The 20,310-nt window shown below is 42.7% G+C and overlaps 1 protein-coding gene and 1 long non-coding RNA gene across 3 annotated transcripts in view; one reads left to right on the forward strand and one right to left on the reverse strand.

The window, feature by feature from the left end:
- The window catches only part of LOC126484197 (uncharacterized), a 641,002-nt gene that overhangs the window by 235,863 nt on the left and 384,829 nt on the right, over positions 1-20,310 (reverse strand). The window lies entirely within an intron of this gene.
- LOC126484196 (peroxiredoxin-6-like) overlaps positions 1-20,310 on the forward strand; it is a 145,568-nt gene that overhangs the window by 120,575 nt on the left and 4,683 nt on the right. Inside the window, exons 3-4 of the mRNA XM_050107610.1 lie at positions 2,260-2,477; positions 11,490-11,562. Coding sequence (XP_049963567.1) covers positions 2,260-2,477; positions 11,490-11,562 — 291 coding nt within the window. The remainder of the gene's footprint in view (positions 1-2,259; positions 2,478-11,489; positions 11,563-20,310) is intronic.

Genomic DNA, 20,310 nt, shown 5'->3' on the forward strand with positions numbered 1-20,310 from the left:
ATGGAGGGGACTTGCATCCACTGTTATTTCGCGTTGTACTATCGCAGCACAGTCCTACATTGATGTTTTAAGCACCTTCTTGCTTCCCACTGTTGAAGAGCAATTCGTGGATGGCGATTGCATCTTTCAACACGATCGAGCACCTGTTCATAATTCACTGCCTTTGACGGAATGGTTAGACGACAATAACATCGCTGTAATGGACAGGCCTGCTCAGAGTCCTGACCTGAATCCTGCGGAACAAATGGTTCAAATGGCTCTGAGCACTATGGGACTTAACATCTGTGGTCATCATTCCCCTAGAACTTAGAATTACTTAAACCTAACTAACCTAAGGACATCACACACATCCATGCCCGAGGCAGGATTCGAACCTGCGACCGTAACAGTCACGCGGTTCCAGACTGAAGCGCCTAGAACCGCACGGCCACGCGGCCGGCTCCTACAGAACACCTTTGGGATGTTTTGGAACGCCGACTTCGTGTGAGGATACCTCTCCTCAATACAGCACTCCGTGAAGAATGGGCTGCCGTTTCCCAAGGAACCTTCCAGCACCTGATTGAAATCATGCCTGCGAGAGTGGAAGCTGTCATCAAGGCTGAGGGTGGGCCAACACCATATTGAATTCTGGCATTACCGATGGAGGGCGCCATGAACTTGTAAGTCATTTTCAGCCAGGTGTCCGGATACTTTGGTCACATAGTGTATATTAGATAGATGCCGAAAGGAAAAAATGAAGCGATCGTGTAGGGTTTATTTGATTTACTTCCATTTAACCTGAAGGCATTGTTTCGTTTTGTGACATGTGAACTTACACACAGATTTTTAATATAGTGGTAACAAAAAAAATATATGTGTTTATTACTTTCCTTCCGTCTTTCCTTTCTGTGTCTGATAGTATCTGTTATATTTCATACTTTTGTACCAGGTACATATAATTAGGCGCAACTACTATAGTGTGGCTGTAATTAACGTATGACAGCGAAACTTTGTAGATATTATAATGCATTAATGTGGGAACGATTTTCGCTGCGAAAAAGTTAGTTCCGATTGGACAACCAAGTGAAACTCTGGCGCTGTAAATGATAAAAAGTACATATATTTTTTTTCCACATGCAGTGGATTAGGAACGGGACGTCGTCACAAAACGTCAAACAACTACATCATAATGTTGATTTTCTTATCAACAGCAACTTACACAGTTTGTTCAATATGGACACCGGAGACGTCGACGAGATGGTTTACAGCGCCAGTTTTGAACCGGGTAGCCAAAATTGGAACTAATATTTTCCAGCGTAAATCGGTTCCGCATTAACGCATTAGCATACCTACCAAGTTTCGCTGCCATACGATAATTACAGTCTACACTGGACCTCCGTGCACTTTAATTATAATCACCCGGTATTTTACAGTTGAAACTGAGCAAAGAGCAGTATTATGTAAACGCACTTGATGCTTGGAGAGCGAGTTTGTTGCTTTTTTAATCACTTTGATTGGATAACTGATGAGGTGGCGCTGAACCGAGTTATGAAGAAAAAGTATTTATGACAAAAGTTAATTAAAAGAGGCGATCAGTTCATAGGACATATCCTGAAGCATCAGGGATTAATTTGGTAATGGATGGAAGTATGTAGGGATCCGGGTGGGGGCGGGGGCGGAAGGAGGAGGGGGGGGGGGAGGAGGGAGGCTTCAACACAGCAAGCAGGCTCAAATGTAGATAAGTTGCAGCACTTATGTAGAGATGACAGTGCTTGCACAGCATAGACAGCTGCTTCAAACCAATCTTCTGACTGAAGACCACAACAACAATAAAGTACTTTTGCGTTATTTTATCATATAAAGTTATTGTGTGTAATGTTCAACCGTCACTTACCTCTGCAACGCACAGTACAGTTGTTGACATACATTGTATCTAAGCTTCAGGCGTTATTTTGGTAAATATTCACTGAGTTACGATGTTCTGCGCTTACCGTTTTGTTAACTAGCTCACAAGGTATTGCTTCTCATATGTTTCCAGTTGCTTTATTAGATGTGATGACGATTATGACCGAAGAGCGTCATAGGGAATAATAAGCACTTTGCGATCTAGAAATATTCTGTGTGTAAGTACTCCTGTCCTACACAAAGTGAGTCCATTCAGAGCAGGTGGTGCTGCCTGCGATGGAGGCGGAAGTGGTGATGGTGGTGGTGGTGGTGGTGGTGGTGATGGTGGCTGTGGTGGATTTCGTGCAGAGGACTGACGCCTGTTTCCGCCCACAGGACATCCGGTCGTTCGCGCGCAACCTGCCGGCGGAGTTCCCGTACCCCATCATCGCGGACGAGACGCGCCAGCTGGCCGTGGCGCTGGACATGCTGGACGAGTCTGAGCGCACCGCGGAGGGCGACCCGGTCAGCGTGCGCGCCGTGCTCATCATCGCGCCCGACCGCCGCCTCCGGCTCTCCATGTACTACCCCAACACCACCGGCCGCAACGTCGAGTGAGTCCGCGCGTGCCAGCCTCACTGCTGCTGCTTCATCACTCTCCTCCCCGTTCTTCTTCGAAGTAGTGGGAAATTCGATAATCCAGTCACAAAGGAAATTGTTGTCATGGTTTCCTTGGTCTTCCAATCTCTCATCGAAACACACCGCACAAAAATTAGTCACCTCAAGCTCTAGCCAATGGTCTCCACTCAGTGACGAATGAGCCCACAAGTTTCTTCAGCTATATTATATCCATCTGAAGCCACTCACTGACGTTAAAAATCGTGTAGAGGCACAAATTTGGGGGATGTCAATGGCTACATTTCACTTGCATTTCCAAACAGTCATAGACATTTTCTAGGAATTAAGATCGAGTGATTTGGCGGACCTTCCGAGGCTTAGTAGCGCCCCTGAGTGTCCACCGGTGACGTGCAGCCCTGTAAACCTTCGGACTGCCTACATGAAAATATAGAAGAGCAACACTTGGTCACTGAGAGTGGTGGCATAAGCATCCTGGTTCACGTCTACAGTAACCTAAATCTTTGGACCCAAATCATGATGCGAGAAACACCCACAGAACATCATCTGGCTTGAACTACACGCTCCGACACACTATGAGTTGAACACCTAATTGAACTGTCAATGCTTTGGCGTCTTACACAATAATTTAAGAGGGGGCAAGACACGACTCATCAGATGACATTGTATGTATTGTATTGTATGTTAACTGGGGACCTAGAAACGATGGAGAGGCTTCATCCCCGCTGCAGCCTCAGTGGTCCACAACCCCACGACGACTACCGCTATCCACTTCACCCCTCCGCCGCCCCACACCGAGCCCAGGGTTATAGTGCGGTTCGGCCCCCGGTGGACCCCCCTCCCCCCCCCCCCCCCCCCCCACGGAACGTCTCACACAAGACGAGTGTAACCCCTATGTTTGCGTGGTAGAGTAATGGGAACCAGCCCGCATTCACCGAGGCAGATGGAAAACCGCCTAAAAACCATCCACAGACTGGCCGGTTCGTCGGGCCTCGACACAAATCGCCGGGCGGATTCGTGCCGGAGACCAGGCGCTCTTTCCCCTCCGGACATCAGATGACATTACCCGCCTACCACTCAGCTACCGTCCAATTCCTGCAACTCCTTTGGCCCATTGAATACGTCTGTTTGCAACTGATAGTCACTGACAAGAGGTATAGATGAGGATCTTTTTACCACCACTATTTTTAAGCTATGTTATGTGGCGAGCGGTACACCTTTCTATGTAAATCCGCCAGATAAGATATTTTCATACATCAACACAACGGGAAACTTCATTAACTGTGTAGTCATTCGCACGTCCAATTTCGATAGTTCCCTTCTGCTATTCCGTCACATCTCCACGTTGATACACGTCACCGTTTTCACTCTACACAACCGACTGGCAAATACACACGGCCTCACTTACAGGACTTCAGTGTATGGTCGACGTTCACGTGATTGCCAGATACCAGTTTTCTCCATATACAGCTCTTCGAAGAGACCAGTGCGCTAAGAGAGTGACTAATATTTTGTAACAGTAGTGCAATAGGAATTCCACTGTTAGATGCAGAGGAAAGAGCGGCTACGTGGCAAGAGTACGTTGAAGATATCTACTAGGGGAAGACTTGTCTGATGTGATAGAAGAAGAAACAAGAGTCGATAAGAAAGAGACAGGGGATCCAGTATTAGAATCGAAATTTAAAAGAGCTTTGGAAGACTTAAGAAGGGATAGATAACATACCATCAGAAAGAATAGATAACATTCCATTCAGCATTTCTCAAATTTTCGTAGGAAGTGGCAACCAAACGACTGTTCACGTCTGTGTGTAGAATGTACGAGTCTGGCGATATATCATCTGATTTTCTGAAAGATATCATCCATACAATTCCGAAGACTGTAGGAGACGACAAGTGCGAGAATTATCATCCAATCAGCTTAACAATCCATCCATCCAAACTGCTGACAACAATGACATACAGAAAAATTAAAAAAGAAAATTGAAGTTGTGGTAGATGACAATCAATTTGGCCTTAGGAAAGGTAAAGGCACCAAGAGGCAGTGCTGACGTTGCGGTTCATAATGGAAGCAAGAGTAAAGAAAAATCAAGACATCTTCATAGGATTTGTCGACCTGGAAACAAGGTTCGACAACTCAACATGGTGCAAGATGTTAGAAATTCTGAGGAAAATAGGGGTAAGCTATACGGAGAGACGAGTAATACACAATACGTACAAGAGCCAAGAGAGAAGAATAATAGCCGGCCGCGGTGGTCTAGCGGTTCTAGGCGCGCAGTCCGGAACCGCGCGGCTGCTGCGGTCGCAGGTTCGAATCCTGCCTCGGGCATGGATGTGTGTGATGTCCTTAGGTTAGTTAGGTTTAAGTAGTTCTAAGTTCTAGGGGACTGATGACCTAAGCTGTTAAGTCCCGTAGTGCTCAGTGCCATTTGAACCATTTTTTAGAGAATAATACGAGTGAAGGACGAAGAACGATGTTCTCGGTTTAAAAAGGGTGTAAGACAGGAATGTAGTCTTTCCCCCCTATCGTTCAGTCTGTACGAAGAAGCAATGATGGAAATAAAAAAAAGGTTCTGGAGTGGAATCAAAATTCAAGGTGAAAGGATATCAATTATACGATTCGCTGATGACATTGCTATCCCGAGTGAAAGTGAACAAGAATTACATAATACGCTGAATGGAATGAACAATTTAATGAGTACAGAATATGGACTGAGAATCAGTCGAAGAAAGATGAAAGCACACTTGAATGGGAACCTGGATTGAGAAGGGAGGCTTGCTAGGGTAGTCCGTGGAGTTGTGCAAAGAAACTGTGCTAGGGTGGTGTAGTGGTTAGCGCATCTGCCTAGTGAGAAAGAGACCCAGTTCGAATCCCAGCCTTGGTATAAATTTCCATTCATCACTTCAGTCTGCATATATACGTCACAGATGTTTGAGACTTCAAAAGTTCTCTGCTGGCATACAGTTTCATTTGAACTTCCTATCCACCTATTTGGATTCTCATCTTCATGGACTGCACCAAACTCCCTCAGTTCTGATATGTGTGTAGGCGTAATTAGTTAATTTGATCAGTGTCGTAACTGAGACTTGTACGGGTGAGATCAAAGGGAGTGTGATGAGGCACTTCACCTGTCTAAGTGCACCATGAAGATCCAGATAAACTGCTCCCTCGATTTAAACTGTGTTGCACAGTTGCCGCACAGTATCTAATCCGATTTCTGGGTCATCACAATTGAGCTCATGCTGTCGGTGTTTTTAGAGAAATATTTCCCCTTACCATAAAGTAACATGGAATGATCCTCACAGAGGTCAAAACATCAACTTTAGCAACGCAGATTAACAAAACACAAAGACTAGACTGTTCAAGTAAAGAATGCTCACAGGAAACAATAATATTGAACTAATAACCCAGTCACCCTTGTATCATCACAAACATCTCACCACGTTCGCTCTCCATACAAGGTAATGTAAATCAAATCCTCGACATTATTACGGATCAGTTATATTCGTCAACAAGTGGCGAGGCTCTATTCGACGCAGAAGCTACTGAAAAGTCGCCAGGATGTAATCTTAGTGTTACAACGTGTGGGTAACCATTCGCTCCTTCGGGGTCGAAACTGACAGCGGTAATAACGGACGCATTGACTACAGCACAGAACAACAGCTACTGTCCGACCGGAGAGCATGTACGTAACGCCGCGTGCACTGTCAGACTGTGTGCGCTAATTAGGAGTATAAAATCTGCAGGAAGTTACGGATATTTTCAGCCTGCTCATAGCACAAGAACGCAAGTGAACATTCTTTTTCTCACGAAATAAAACTAAGGAGACTTACGCAAAAAATTAATGGAACAATTTTCACACATGGGAAACGAGACCGTAGAAAAAGGGTAAGAAAAAATAGCTCTTCTTTGTAATATTCTAAGCTTCTTTGTAATATTCTAAGCTCACCTAATGAAAAATTAGGTCCTAAACAGACCCACACTTAAGCTGTTTGTTACTTGGAAGTGTTATATTTTCTCCCCTGAACAGGGCGTTAGCCTGTCTCCAGGTAAGTCCATTGGGAGCGGTTGCCTCTTCACAGCCTAAGACCTGCTACCAATTATGTTATCCGTAACTGGAGTGATTTTAGGAAGGGACGCTCCCAGAACGATATTATTTTCAGTATTGAAATATTCTACAAAAACAACGCGATGACTATCTAGGCACACAGGTTGCTTTTAATTGACTTCTAGGAAACTTTTGACTCGGTCATTAGAAACAGTCTATAGACAATAGCAGATCAAATAGGATATCCCATACGTCTAGTACAGGCAATCAGAAACTTGTATGAAGTTTCCAAGATAATCGTAAACACAAGCGGTTCAAAAACGGAAGAGATAATAATAAATCACGGCGTCAGGAAAGGATGTAGCTTTACACCGACACTTTTTATCATCTGTATTGAGGATCTTATAAGAAAATGGACGAATCAAATATATGAAAATATACAACTAAAAAGAAGCTATCATATGAACGCTATACTGTACGCAGATGATGCAGTCTTAATACACAAAAAGGAATCAAATTTACAACGTTCCCTGTGTAGATTATATGAACTAAGAATCTGAAAATAACCGCCACTAAAATTACAGCTATCTCTCAGTACAGAAAACGACCAATTCAACAAAAAATTTTACTGAAGACAAGGCGCCGGAACAAGTCCCCATTTGTAATGTGTAGGATGCGATATCAGCTTAAATAACGATAATGATGTACAGAACAAAATCAATAAACTTCAGCAGGTATGTGAAACTACGTGTAAAACATTGAAGAATGAGACGCAAAAAGACACCAAATTAAAGTTTTACAAAGCAGTAGCCTGCACCATCGTTGTGAATCTTGAACTGAAAAAAAAATAAAGACATGAAAGCTTACAGAAAAAGACAACATACGAGAAGAAACAGTAATACTTAAAACAATAAAGTGGAAGAAGATAGAAATGGAGGCAATATCTTAAATACGTTGAACTGGTCAGAATTCCAGTCATTGTAAACAAGCACAAGCCCTTAGGAAAAAAAGACACATTGGAAGGTCGAGAAAAAAAATTGTCTTGAATATGTAAAATCGGAATAGGCCCACTGCCTAAATCTTGAAGTGAAGAAGAACTTAAAAGTTTGAATATTTTGAAAAATCTGACGAGAGAGAGTTGACTAGCATTAGATAAAACTGATAAGATGTAGGGGAGTGAAACTGAAAGAGAACAGAGTTCTGGTAACGTAACTATTACGAAGGTAATGGGAACGGTTCCTGTTTGTCATCCTAATGAATAAGGATGAAAATAACAGTGGCGAGTTTCTGCAAGCAACCTGTTAAAGATGTTGAAAAAGAGATAATATCTGCGATAATTTTCAAAAGAGTAAAATATATGGAATAGGATGAAAATGTAGTAGTTATGAGAGAATAGAATCTGGACAGGGGAGATCAGGAAAGAAGTGCTCGGGTTAAAAAGGGCGTAAGACAGGGATATAGTCTTTCACCGGTACTGTTCAATCTAGACGTCGCAGAATCAATTACGGATTTTAAAAAAGTTTCGCTAGTGGGATAAAAAAGGCTGAAAAGATAATTATGTTATAAGATTTTCTGATGACATCCTCTTCTCAGTCGAAACGTGGAAGAATTACAGGGCATACTGAATATAATGAGCAGTCTCCTGAGCGCGGAATATTGATTGATAGTAAACCGAAGAAAAATGAAAGTAACGAAGAGAAGCAGATTTAAGAGCAACAATAAATTTAACATCAAAATTGGTGACCAAGGAGTAGAGCAAATGAAGTAATTCTGCTACCTTCTAAACAAAGTAACACGCGAAGGATGAAGTAAGGAGGACATAAAGAACAAACTAGACGGTAATCCAAGAAGTCTGCTGGTATCAAACATCGTCATTAATTTCAGTAAGAAGTTTCTGAAAATGTACATTGGAGCTCAGCATTGTATCTAAGTAAATCATGGACTGTGGGAAAATCGGAAAATAGCAAAATCGAAGCGTTTGAGATGTGGTGCTATAGGAGAATTTTGAAAGTCATGTGTACTGATAATACAATGAATGAGGTGGTTCTCTACAGAATCTGAAAGAAGAGTTACACGTGGGAAACATAGATAAGAAGACGGCTCAGCGTGAGAGGACATGTGTTCAGACATCTAGGAAAAACTTTCATGGTACTAGAGGGATCCGTAGAGGGTAAAAACTAGTGGATGACAAAGATTCGAATACAGTCAACAAATAATTGAGGAGATTGGTTGTAAGTTCCGAGAGGAATTCGTAGCGGGCTGCATCAAACCATCACAAGACTGATGATTCTCTCTCCCCCCCCCCCTCCCCTTCTCCCAAACAAAAAAAAGAAAACAAAAGAAATTTAAAAGAATGAAATAAGAAAAACATGTGCTTGGTGAAAGGAAAAACACAGAAGAAGGCTATTTACTTATGAAGAAACAGTCACGATCGCAAAATATCATTTACTTAAAATGGCCGGTTTCGGCAGCTACAGTAGGCCATCGTCAGATTGATTGCACTAGTTACTGGAGATTGCGACGTGTTGAGCAGTCGCGTGTTGCCAAGGCGATAACTTGAGCAGTTATCGCCATAACAACACGCAGCTGCTCAGAACGTCGCCAGCTCCAGCAAATTGTGCAGTGAACCTGAACATGGCCTGCTGTAGGTGCCGAAACCGGTCATTTTAAGTAAATGATATTTTGCGATCGTGGCTTTTTTTTTCATAAGTAAACATCACAAGTAAGATCACAGTATGTACTCTGTTTCATTGTAGAAAAAGACTTTCTTTTCATTTTACACATGTAAAGATGAATAATAAATGTATACTGCCTTTTGGAGATGGGGTTATGAGATCTATATCAATATTCTGAAAACCACTGTCAGATGCGTTACAGACGGAACTTCTCAGTATATCAAATACTACGACGAGAAGAATTTGACAAATCATTGAAAGACCTAAGTCGACACGAGACTCCGGTAGTAGACTTTCCCATGTGGTGCACAAGATCTATGAGGCAGGCGAAATAACCTCGAACATCAAGAAGAATGTAATAATTCCAATCGAAAAGAAAGCAGTTGCTGACAGGTATAAAAATTATCATACTATGGTTTAATAAGTCATGGTGGCAAAATACTAACACGAATTTTTTGCAGGAGAATGGAAAATCTGGTAGAAACCAAGGTCCTGGAAGATCAGTTTGAGTTTCGGAGAAATGTAGGAAAACGTCAGGCAATAGTGACCCTACGACGTATCTCAGAAGCTAGTTGATCGAAAATCAAACCTACTTTTCTAGCATTTGTAGACTTAGAGAAAACTTGTGATAATGTTGGCCGGAATACTCTCTTTGAACTTCTGAAGGTAGCAGGTGTACAATCAGGGAGCGAAACGTTATTTACAACTTGTACAGAAACAGGACGGCTGTTGTAAAAGTCGAGAGGCATGAAAGGGAAGCAGTGGTTGAGAAGGGAGTGAGACATAGTTGTAGCCTACCCCCAATATTATTCAATCGGTATGTTGAGCAAGCGGTAAAGGAAACCAAACAAAAATTTGGACTAGGAATTAAAGTTCAGGGAGAAGAAATACAAACTTTGAGGTTTTCCGATGACACTGTGATTCTGTCAGAGACAGTTGAACGGTATGCACGGTGTACCGAAAGGAGGATTCAAAACGAATTCCAACAAAAGTGAAACAAGTATTACGGAATGCAGTCGAATTAAATCAGGTGATGCTGAGGAAATTAGATTACGAAACGAGATATTTAAATCAGTATATGAGTTTCGCTACTTTGGCAGAAAAATAACTGATGATGGATCAAAGTGTCAACTGACAATGACAGAAAAAGCATTTCTGAAGAAGAGAAATTTGTTAACGTACAAATATAGACTTAAGTGCTAGGAAGTCTTTCCTGAAGATATTTTTTTGTAGTGTAGCCGTGTATGGAAGTAAAATGTGGACGACAAACTGTTTAGATAGGAAGAGAATAGAAGCTTTTGAAACGTGGAGATTCGAAAGAATACTGAAGATTAGATGGATACATCACGTGACTAATGAGGTGGTACTTTACAGAATTGCGGAGACACGAAGTCTGTGGTACAACCTGAATGGAAGAAGGGATCGGTCGATAGGACACATTCTGAGACAAGAGATCACGAAATTTAGCACTGGAGCGAAATGTGTGGGGTAAAAACCGTAGAGGGAGGTCAAAAGATGAATACAGTAAGCAGATAAAAAAAAGCCTCAAACCAGTCTTCGGACTGAAGAGCACAACAACACAACGGTTTATTCCTGTTGTGGTCGTCAGATAGAGCGCGAGAAAAATAACTGCTTAAATGCCATTGTGCGCGCTATAAAATAGTCTTCAGTTCACAGTTCCTACGGCAGAGATACCTAGCGAGGTGTAGTATTTTTCCAGACTCATTACTTAGTACTGCTGTTTTTAACTTTTTGTAAGGAGTCCATCCCAGGTTACTTCCTGCCTGTTTAGATTTTTCAGTATTTCCATGACGTTCTTTCGTAGACCAAACAAGCTTGTGATCAATCGTGCTGTCTTTCTTTTTACATCATTGATTCCTCTTTGCATAACAGTCATATGACAAAAAATACACATGTACAATATTTTGTGCATATTTACGTATGTTATGTAACATAGATTGCATTAATGAAAGAAAAGAAAGAGTAAAAAGAACTAAAGAAAATTCTGTCTGAAAGCCCCCAGGCATACACATTGCTGCCCCCCCCCCCCCCCCCCTCAAAGGGATACTGTTTCTCAGATTTGTAGAACTGTCGCACGCAATCGTTGATTTGCTAAGAAATACTTTATGAACGGTGCTCATTGCAGATATCAAAACAATCATTCGACGAAATTGTGACTGGTTGTAGTAATTTTTTATAACTGCTGTAATATTCTTGTAACCTTAAGCAAAACGCTATCTCATATTCATATATATGTTTTCTGTTACAGTGAGATACTGAGGGTAATCGATTCACTTATGCTCACGGAAAGACTTCGCGTCGTCACCCCAGTTGACTGGACGGTAAGTAGCGTTCATAAATCATAACGATGCGACGGCAACTCGCAGCAGTGTTACTGTGTCACGATACGCGTTAATTAATCGTGAAATACGACCACTGCTGATGCATGGGTACTATTTCTCGCATACAGCACAGTGGCGATGTTTTCCAGTAAATTTTTGTTCTTATTATATTGGTACACATGCGCGATTCTGCTAGTCAAGTGTGACCTCTAACGTTATTGCTGTAGTCAAACCTTGCTCTCCCTGTACAGTATATATTTCGCACGCATCTCCTCAGTACCAAATTGACAATTCTTTGGTGCCACGAATTACTTGGACGTCAACCCACCCCTTCATTTAGTCAAGTTGTGCCACATATTTATTTTCTTCCCATTTCGAGTTAGTACCTTCCACCCCCCCCCCCCCCCTCCCCCATGAATCATAGACCTTGCCGTTGGTAGGGAGGCTTGCGTGCCTCAGCGATACCGATGGCCGTACCGTAGGTGCAACCACAACGAAGGGGTATCTAATGAGAGGCCAGATAAACGTGTGGTTCCTGAAGAAGAGCAGCCTTTTCAGTAGTTGCAGGGGCAACAATCTGGATGATTGACTGATCTGGCCTTGTAACATTAACCAAAACGGCCTTGCTGTGCTTGTACTGCGAACGGCTAAAAGCAAGGGGAAACTACAGCCGTAATTTTTCCCGAGGGCATGCAGCTTTACTGTATGATTAAATGATAGTCCCCCATTCGGATCTCCGGGCGGGGACTACTCAAGAAGACGTCGTTATCAGGAGAAAGAAAACTGGCGTTCTACAGATCGGAGCGTGGAATGTCATGTCCATTAATCGGGCAGGTAGGTTGTTGTTGTTTGTTGTTGTCTTCAGTCCTAAGTGTGGTTTGATGCAGCTCTCCATGCTACTCTATCCTGTGCAAGCTTCTTCATCTCCCAGTACTTACTCCAACCTACATCCTTCTGAATCTGCTTAGTGTATTCATATCTTGGTCTCCCTCTACGATTTTTACCCTCCACGCTGCCCTCCAACGCTAAATTTGTGATCCCTTGATGCCTCAGAACATGTCCTACCAACCGATCCCTTCTTCTAGTTAATTTGTGCCACAAACTCCTCTCCTCCCCAATTCTGTTCAATACCTCCTCATTAGTTATGTGATCTACCCATCTATTCTGCAGCATTCTTCTGTAACACCACATTTGGAAAGCTTCTATTCTCTTCTTGTCCAAACTATTTATCGTCCATGTTTCACTTCCATACGTGGCTAAACTCCACACAAATGCTTTCAGAATCGACTTCCTGACACTTAAATCTATACTCGATGTTAACAAATTTCTCTTCTTCAGAAACACTTTCCTTGACATTGCCAGTCTACATTTGATATCCTCTCTACTTCGACCATCATCAGTTATTTTGCTCCCCAAATAGCAAAAATCCTGTACTACTTTAAGAGTCTCATTTCCTAATCTAATTCCCTCAGCATCACCTGACTTAATTCGACTACATTCCATTTTCCTCGTTTTGCTTTTGTTGATGTTCATATTATATCCTCCTTTCAAGACATTGCCCACTCCGTTCAACTGCTCTTCCAAGTCCTTTGCTGTCTCTGAAAAAAGTACAATGTCATCGGCAAACCTCAACGTTTTTGTTTCTTCTCCATGGATTTTAATACCGACTCCCAATTTTTCTTTTGTTTCCTTTACAGCTTGCTCAATATACAGATTGAATAACATCGGGGACAGGCTACAACCCTCTCTCACTCCCTTCCCAACCGCTGCTTCCCTTTCATGCCCCTCGACTCCTATAACTGCCATCTGGTTTCTGTACAAATTGTAAATAGCCTTTCGCTCCCTGTATTTTACCCCTGTCACCTTTAGAATTTGAAAGAGAGTATTCCAGTCAACATTGTCAAAAGCTTTTTCTAAGTCTACAGATGCTATAAATGTAGGTTTGCCTTTCCTTAATCTTTCTTCTAAGATAAGTCGTAGGGTTAGTATTGCCTCACGTGTTCCAACATTTCTACGGAATCCAAACTGATCTTCGCGGAGGTCGGCTTCTACCATTTTTTCCATTCGTCTGTAAAGAATTCGCGTTAGTATTTTGCGGCTGTGACTTATTAAACTGATAGTTCGGTAATTTTCACATCTGTCAAAACCTGCTTTCTTTGGGATTGGAATTATTATATTCTTCTTGAAGTCTGAGGGTATTTCACCTGTCTCATACATCTTGCTCACCAGATGGTAGAGTTTTGTCAGGACTGGCTCTCTCAAGGCCGTCAGTAGTTCCAAAGGAATGTTGTCTACTCCCGGGGCCTTGTTTCGACTCAGGTCTTTCAGTACTCTGTCAAACTCTTCACGAGTATCGTATCTCGGCAGGTAGGTTAGAAAATTTAAAAAGGGAAATGGATAGGTTAGAGTTAGATACAGTGGGAATTAGTGAAGTTCGGTGGCAGGAGGAACAAGACTTTCGGTCAGGTGAATACAGGGTTATAAATACAAAATCAAAGATGGGTAATGCAGGAGTAGGTTTAATAATGAATAAAAAAATAGGAGTGCGGGTAAGCTACTACAAACAGCATAGTGAACGCATTATTGTTTCCAAGATAGACACAAAGCCTACGCCTACTACAGCAGTACAAGTTTATATGCCAACTAGCTCTGCAGATGATGAAGAAATGGATGAAATGTATAATGAGATAAAAGAAATTATTCAGGTAGTGAAGGGAGACGAAAATTTAATAGTCATGGGTGACTGGAATTCGTGAGTAGGAAAAGGGAGAGAAGGAAACATAGTAGGTGAATATGGATTGGGGCTAAGAAATGAAAGAGGAAGCCGTCTGGTAGAATTTTGCACAGAGCATAAATTAATCATAGCTAACATTTGGTTCAAGAATCATGAAAGAAGGTTGTATACATGGAAGAACCCTGGAGATACTAAAAGGTATCAGATAGATAATATAATGGTAAGACAGAGATTTAGGAGCCAGGTTTTAAATTCCAGGGGCAGATGTGGACTCTGACCACAATCTATTGGTTATGAACTGTAGATTACAACTGAAGAAACTGCAAAAAGGTGGGAATTTAAGGAGATGGGACCTGAATAAACTGAAAGAACCAGAGGTTGTACAGAATTTCAGGGAGAGCATAAGGGAACAACTGACATGAATGGGGGAAAGAAATACAGTAGAAGAAGAATGGGTAGCTCTGAAGAATGAAGTAGTGAAGGCAGCAAAGGATCAAGTAGGTAAAAAGACGAGGACTAGTAGAAATCCTTGGGTAACAGAAGGAATATTGAATGTAATTGATGAAAGGAGAAAATATAAAAATGCAGAAAATGAAGTAGGCAAAAAGGAATACAAACGTCTCAAAAATGAGATCGACAGGAAGTGCAAAATCGCTAAGCAGGAATGGCTAGAGGGCACATGTAAGGATGTAAAGGCGTATCTCACTAGGGGTAAGATAGATACTGCCTACAGGAAAATTAAAGAGACCTTTGGAGAAAAGAGAACCACTTGTATGAATATCAAGCGTTCAGATGGAAACCCAGTTCTAAGCAAAGAAGGGAAAGCAGAAAGGTGGAAGGAGTATATAGGGGTCTATACAAGGGCGATGTACGTGAGGAGAATATTATGGAAATGACACAGGATGTAGATGAAGATGAAATGGGAGATACGATACTGCGTGAAGAGTTTGACAGAGTACTGAAAGACCTGAGTCGAAACAAGGCCCCGGGAGTAGACAACATTCTATTAGAACTACTGACGGCCTTGGGAGAGCCAGTCCTGACAAAACTCTACCATCTGGTGAGCAGGATGTATGAGACAAGCGAAATACCCTCAGACTTCAAGAAGAATATAATAATTCCAATCCCAAAGAAAGCAGGTTTTGACAGATGTGAAAATTACCGAACTATCAGTTTAATAATTCACAGCCGCAAAATACTAACGCGAATTCCTTACAGACGAATGGAAAAACTGGTAGAAGCCGACCTCGGGAAAGATCAGTTTGGATTCCGTAGAAATATTGGAACACGTGAGGCAATACTGACCTTACGACTTACCTTAGAAGAAATATTAAGGAAAGGCAAACCTACGTTTCTAGCATTTGTAGACTTAGAGAAAGCTTTTGACAATGTTGACTGGAATACTCTGTTTCAAATTCTGAAGGTGGCAGGGGTAAAATACAGGGAGCGAAAGGCTATTTACAATTTGTACAGAAACCAAATGGCAGTTATATGAGCCGAGGTACATGAAAGGGAAGCAGTGGTTGGGAAGGGAGTGAGACAGGGTTGAAGCCTCTCCCCGATGTTATTCAATTTGTATATTGAGCAAGCAGTGAATGAAACAAAAGAAGAATTGGGAGTCGGTATTAAAATCCATGGAGAAGAAATAAAAACCTTTGTAATTCTGTCAGAGACAGCAAGTGACTTGGAAGAGCAGTTGAACGGAGTGGGCAGTGTCTTGAAAGGAGGATATAAGATGAACATCAACAAAATCAAAACGAAGATAATGGAATGTAGTCGAATTAAGGCAGGTGATGCTGAGGGAGTTAGATTAGGAAATGAGACACTTAAAGTAGTAAAGGAGTTTTGCTATTTGGGGAGCAAAATAACTGATGATGATCGAAGTAGAGAGGATATCAAATGTAGACTGGCAATGGCAAGGAAAGCGTTTCTGAAGAAGAGAAATTTGTTAACATCGAGTATAGATTTTAGTGTTAGGAAGTCGTTTCTGAAAGTATTTGTAGGGAGTCGAAACAAGGCCCCGGGAGTAGACAACATTCCATTAGAACTACTGACGGCCTTGTATGGAAGTGAAACATGGACGATAAATAGTTTGAACAAGAAGAGAATAGAAGCTTTCGAAATGTGGTGCTACAGAAGAATGCTGAAGACTAGATGGGTAGATCACATAACTAATGAGGAGGTATTGAACAGAAATGGGGAGGAGTTTGTGGCACAACTTGACAAGAAGAAGGGACCGGTTGGTAGGACATGTTCTGAGGCATCAATGGATCATAAATTTAGCATTGGAGGGCAGCGTGTAGGGTAAAAATCGTAGAGGGAGACCAAGAGATGAATACACTAAGCATATTCAGAACGATGCAGGTTGCAGTAAGTACTGTGAGATGAAGAAGCTTGCACAGGATAGAGTAGCATGGAGAGCTGCAACAAACCAGTCTCAGGACTGAAGAAGACAACAACAACAACAACAACACCTTCCAGTTAATTATCCGATCCACATATCTTCAGCATCACATTTTGAAAGTTTCTGTTTTGTTTATCATTCGCGATTCACTTACGTACAAGGCTACGCTCCAGACACGTACCTACGTAAAAGAGTTCCTAACACTTAAATTTACTTTCAGTGTTAACCAATTTCTTTTTCTCGGAACCTCCTTTTTTGTATTTCCAGTGTTTTCTATATCCTCTCTAATTGGGCTGTCAGTTTTGTTGCCACCCAAACAGCTACTCGTCTACTACCTTTAGCGTCATATTTCCTAATCTGATCCCTTCAGCTTGATCAGACGTATTTCGACAACAGTCAATTACCCTTGCATTACTTACTTTGTGTTCATCTCGTAACCTCTTTTCCAGACAGTATCCATTTCGTTCAAATAATTAAGTCCTTTCCGTATCTGACAAGACTACAATATCGTCGGCAGACCCCATTTTTTTCCTGAATCTTGATTCCATTTACAGATCTCTAGTTGGTTTCCGTTACTCCGTTCCGAATTCACAGATTGAATAGCATCGAGGATAGGCTACAACTCTCTCTTACTCCTTTCTGAACTACTGATTCACTTTCATATCCTTCGACTCATAACTGCAGTCTGATATCTGGATATGTTCTAGATAACATTTCATTCAATGTATTTTATCCCTGCTACGTTCAGAATTTCAAAGATATTATTCCAGTCAACATTGTCAAAAGCTTTACCCAGAGCGTTGCTACATTTCTCCGGAACCTAAACTGATCTTCCCCTAGGTCAACTTCTACCAATTTTTCTATTCCTGTAATGAATGTAATTGCTGAAAAAATTCGTATCAATAGTTTGGAGTCATGAATTATTAAACTGATGATTCGGTAATACTCGCACTTGTCAGCACCTGCTTTTTTTTAGAATCCGAAGTACATCATTGGCAGAGACTGACTCAGTAAGCAGTCCGCTTCCATGGACATCAGGGCCGGAATGCAGGGTTAGTTTCATCACAGACACCATCTTTAACAACGTTACACTTAGCTATAAGTACAGTATTATTCCAATATCAAACTACACTCCTGGAAATTGAAATAAGAACACCGTGAATTCTTTGTCCCAGGAAGGGGAAACTTTATTGACACATTCCTGGGGTCAGATACATCACATGATCACACTGACAGAACCACAGGCACATAGACACAGGCAACAGAGCATGCACAATGTCGGCACTAGTACAGTGTATATCCACCTTTCGCAGCAATGCAGGCTGCTATTCTCCCATGGAGACGATCGTAGAGATGCTGGATGTAGTCCTGTGGAACGGCTTGCCATGCCATTTCCACCTGGCGCCTCAGTTGGACCAGCGTTCGTGCTGGACGTGCAGACCGCGTGAGACGACGCTTCATCCAGTCCCAAACATGCTCAATGGGGGACAGATCAGGAGATCTTGCTGGCCAGGGTAGTTGACTTACACCTTCTAGAGCACGTTGGGTGGCACGGGATACATGCGGACGTGCATTGTCCTGTTGGAACAGCAAGTTCCCTTGCCGGTCTAGGAATGGTAGAACGATGGGTTCGATGACGGTTTGGATGTACCGTGCACTATTCAGTGTCCCCTCGACGATCACCAGTGGTGTACGGCCAGTGTAGGAGATCGCTCCCCACATCATGGTGCCGGGTGTTGGCCCTGTGTGCCTCGGTCGTATGCAGTCCTGATTGTGGCGCTCACCTGCACGGCGCCAAACACGCATACGACCATCATTGGCACCAAGGCAGAAGCGACTCTCATCGCTGAAGACGACACGTCTCCATTCGTCCCTCCATTCACGCCTGTCGCGACACCACTGGAGGCGGGCTGCACGATGTTGGGGCGTGAGCGGAAGACGGCCTAACGGTGTGCGGGACCGTAGCCCAGCTTCATGGAGACGGTTGCGAATGGTCCTCGCCGATACCCCAGGAGCAACAGTGTCCCTAATTTGCTGGGAAGTGGCGGTGCGGTCCCCTACGGCACTGCGTAGGATCCTACGGTCTTGGCGTGCATCCGTGCGTCGCTGCGGTCCGGTCCCAGGTCGACGGGCAAGTGCACCTTCCGCCGACCACTGGCGACAACATCGATGTACTGTGGAGACCTCACGCCCCACGTGTTGAGCAATTCGGCGGTACGTCCACCCGGCCTCCCGCATGCCCACTATACGCCCTCGCTCAAAGTCCGTCAACTGCACATACGGTTCACGTCCACGCTGTCGCGGCATGCTACCAGTGTTAAAGACTGCGATGGAGCTCCGTATGCCACGGCAAACTGGCTGACACTGACGGCGGCGGTGCACAAATGCTGCGCAGCTAGCGCCATTCGACGGCCAACACCGCGGTTCCTGGTGTGTCCGCTGTGCCGTGCGTGTGATCATTGCTTGTACAGCCCTCTCGCAGTGTCCGGAGCAAGTATGGTGGGTCTGGCACACCGGTGTCAATGTGTTCTTTTTTCCATTTCCAGGAGTGTACATTTGTGCTTTTCATAAATGTTCTCAACTGAAGTATAATTCCTTGTTCCTCTTTTGTTTATGACGTGTAATGTTTCGCCAAATTCGAATAATCACCGTAAAGTTTTAATTAATATCTCGCTATCATGGGATATAATGGTGTAAATCCTATGCATATTCAACCATCAATGCGACAGTATTTTCCCAGCAATGGATGGCCTTATGTAGACCGTCGTTGTAGAAGTTTGCTTGTTGGTTGTTTAGGAAACGATGCTCCTCGAAAATCATTCTTCGTCGTTCTGAAAATGCCAACTTCTCAATTGTTTCTTCATCCGACGAAAAAGGAGGAAGTCACTGAGTTCCATACGAGGATAATACGAGAATGGGGCAAACTTCGATAATCCAGAGAAGCAGCGTGCCTGAGTCGTGCGCAGAATAAACTGGGGTATTGCCGCCGAACAAGAACACCAACTTGGACAGCTTCCCTTGACGCTGCGTCACGATCTACCGGTAGCATATTCCTGGATAGTGTGCCCCTAACGAGCATATACTGTTACCGCACCGTAGCATTTCTACTGTTGTCTTGGTTCGGTGGCTTTACGAATGGAAGTGAACAGTCGCAGGAGACAGGAGTTGGCGATCTTTTTTCGTGTTGAAAAAGTTGTACGAAATGTTGAAAACTGATCTATGACTGAAATGCACTTTTTCCACTATCACCTGACTGTGATTCGCCGGTGTTCTAGTATTAGTATCTCCACTTCTCTTCCCGGTTCTTCTCAACAGATGAGCTGTCTTTTAGTTCTTCATCGTTCAGATTTAACTGATAAAAATGGATGCCTTCTTCACAAAGAGATGGGCTGCCTTCTAATTCTTCATCGTTCAGACTTAAATGACAATATTGGAAGCATCTGTGCCAGTATCTACTACGTCTTACAGACTTTTGAGTAAGGGAGTGGGCCATGTCCACATTCTGACTTTCGAGATTAACGAAATCCTGACTTTATTTTGTTTATTATTTTTGTTATTATGTAATTAACAATAGCAAATAATTATGATGTAATGTGCTTTGCAATGGTTG

Source organism: Schistocerca serialis, chromosome 6, assembly GCF_023864345.2.
Source record: "Schistocerca serialis cubense isolate TAMUIC-IGC-003099 chromosome 6, iqSchSeri2.2, whole genome shotgun sequence".
Lineage (NCBI taxonomy): Eukaryota > Metazoa > Arthropoda > Insecta > Orthoptera > Acrididae > Schistocerca > Schistocerca serialis.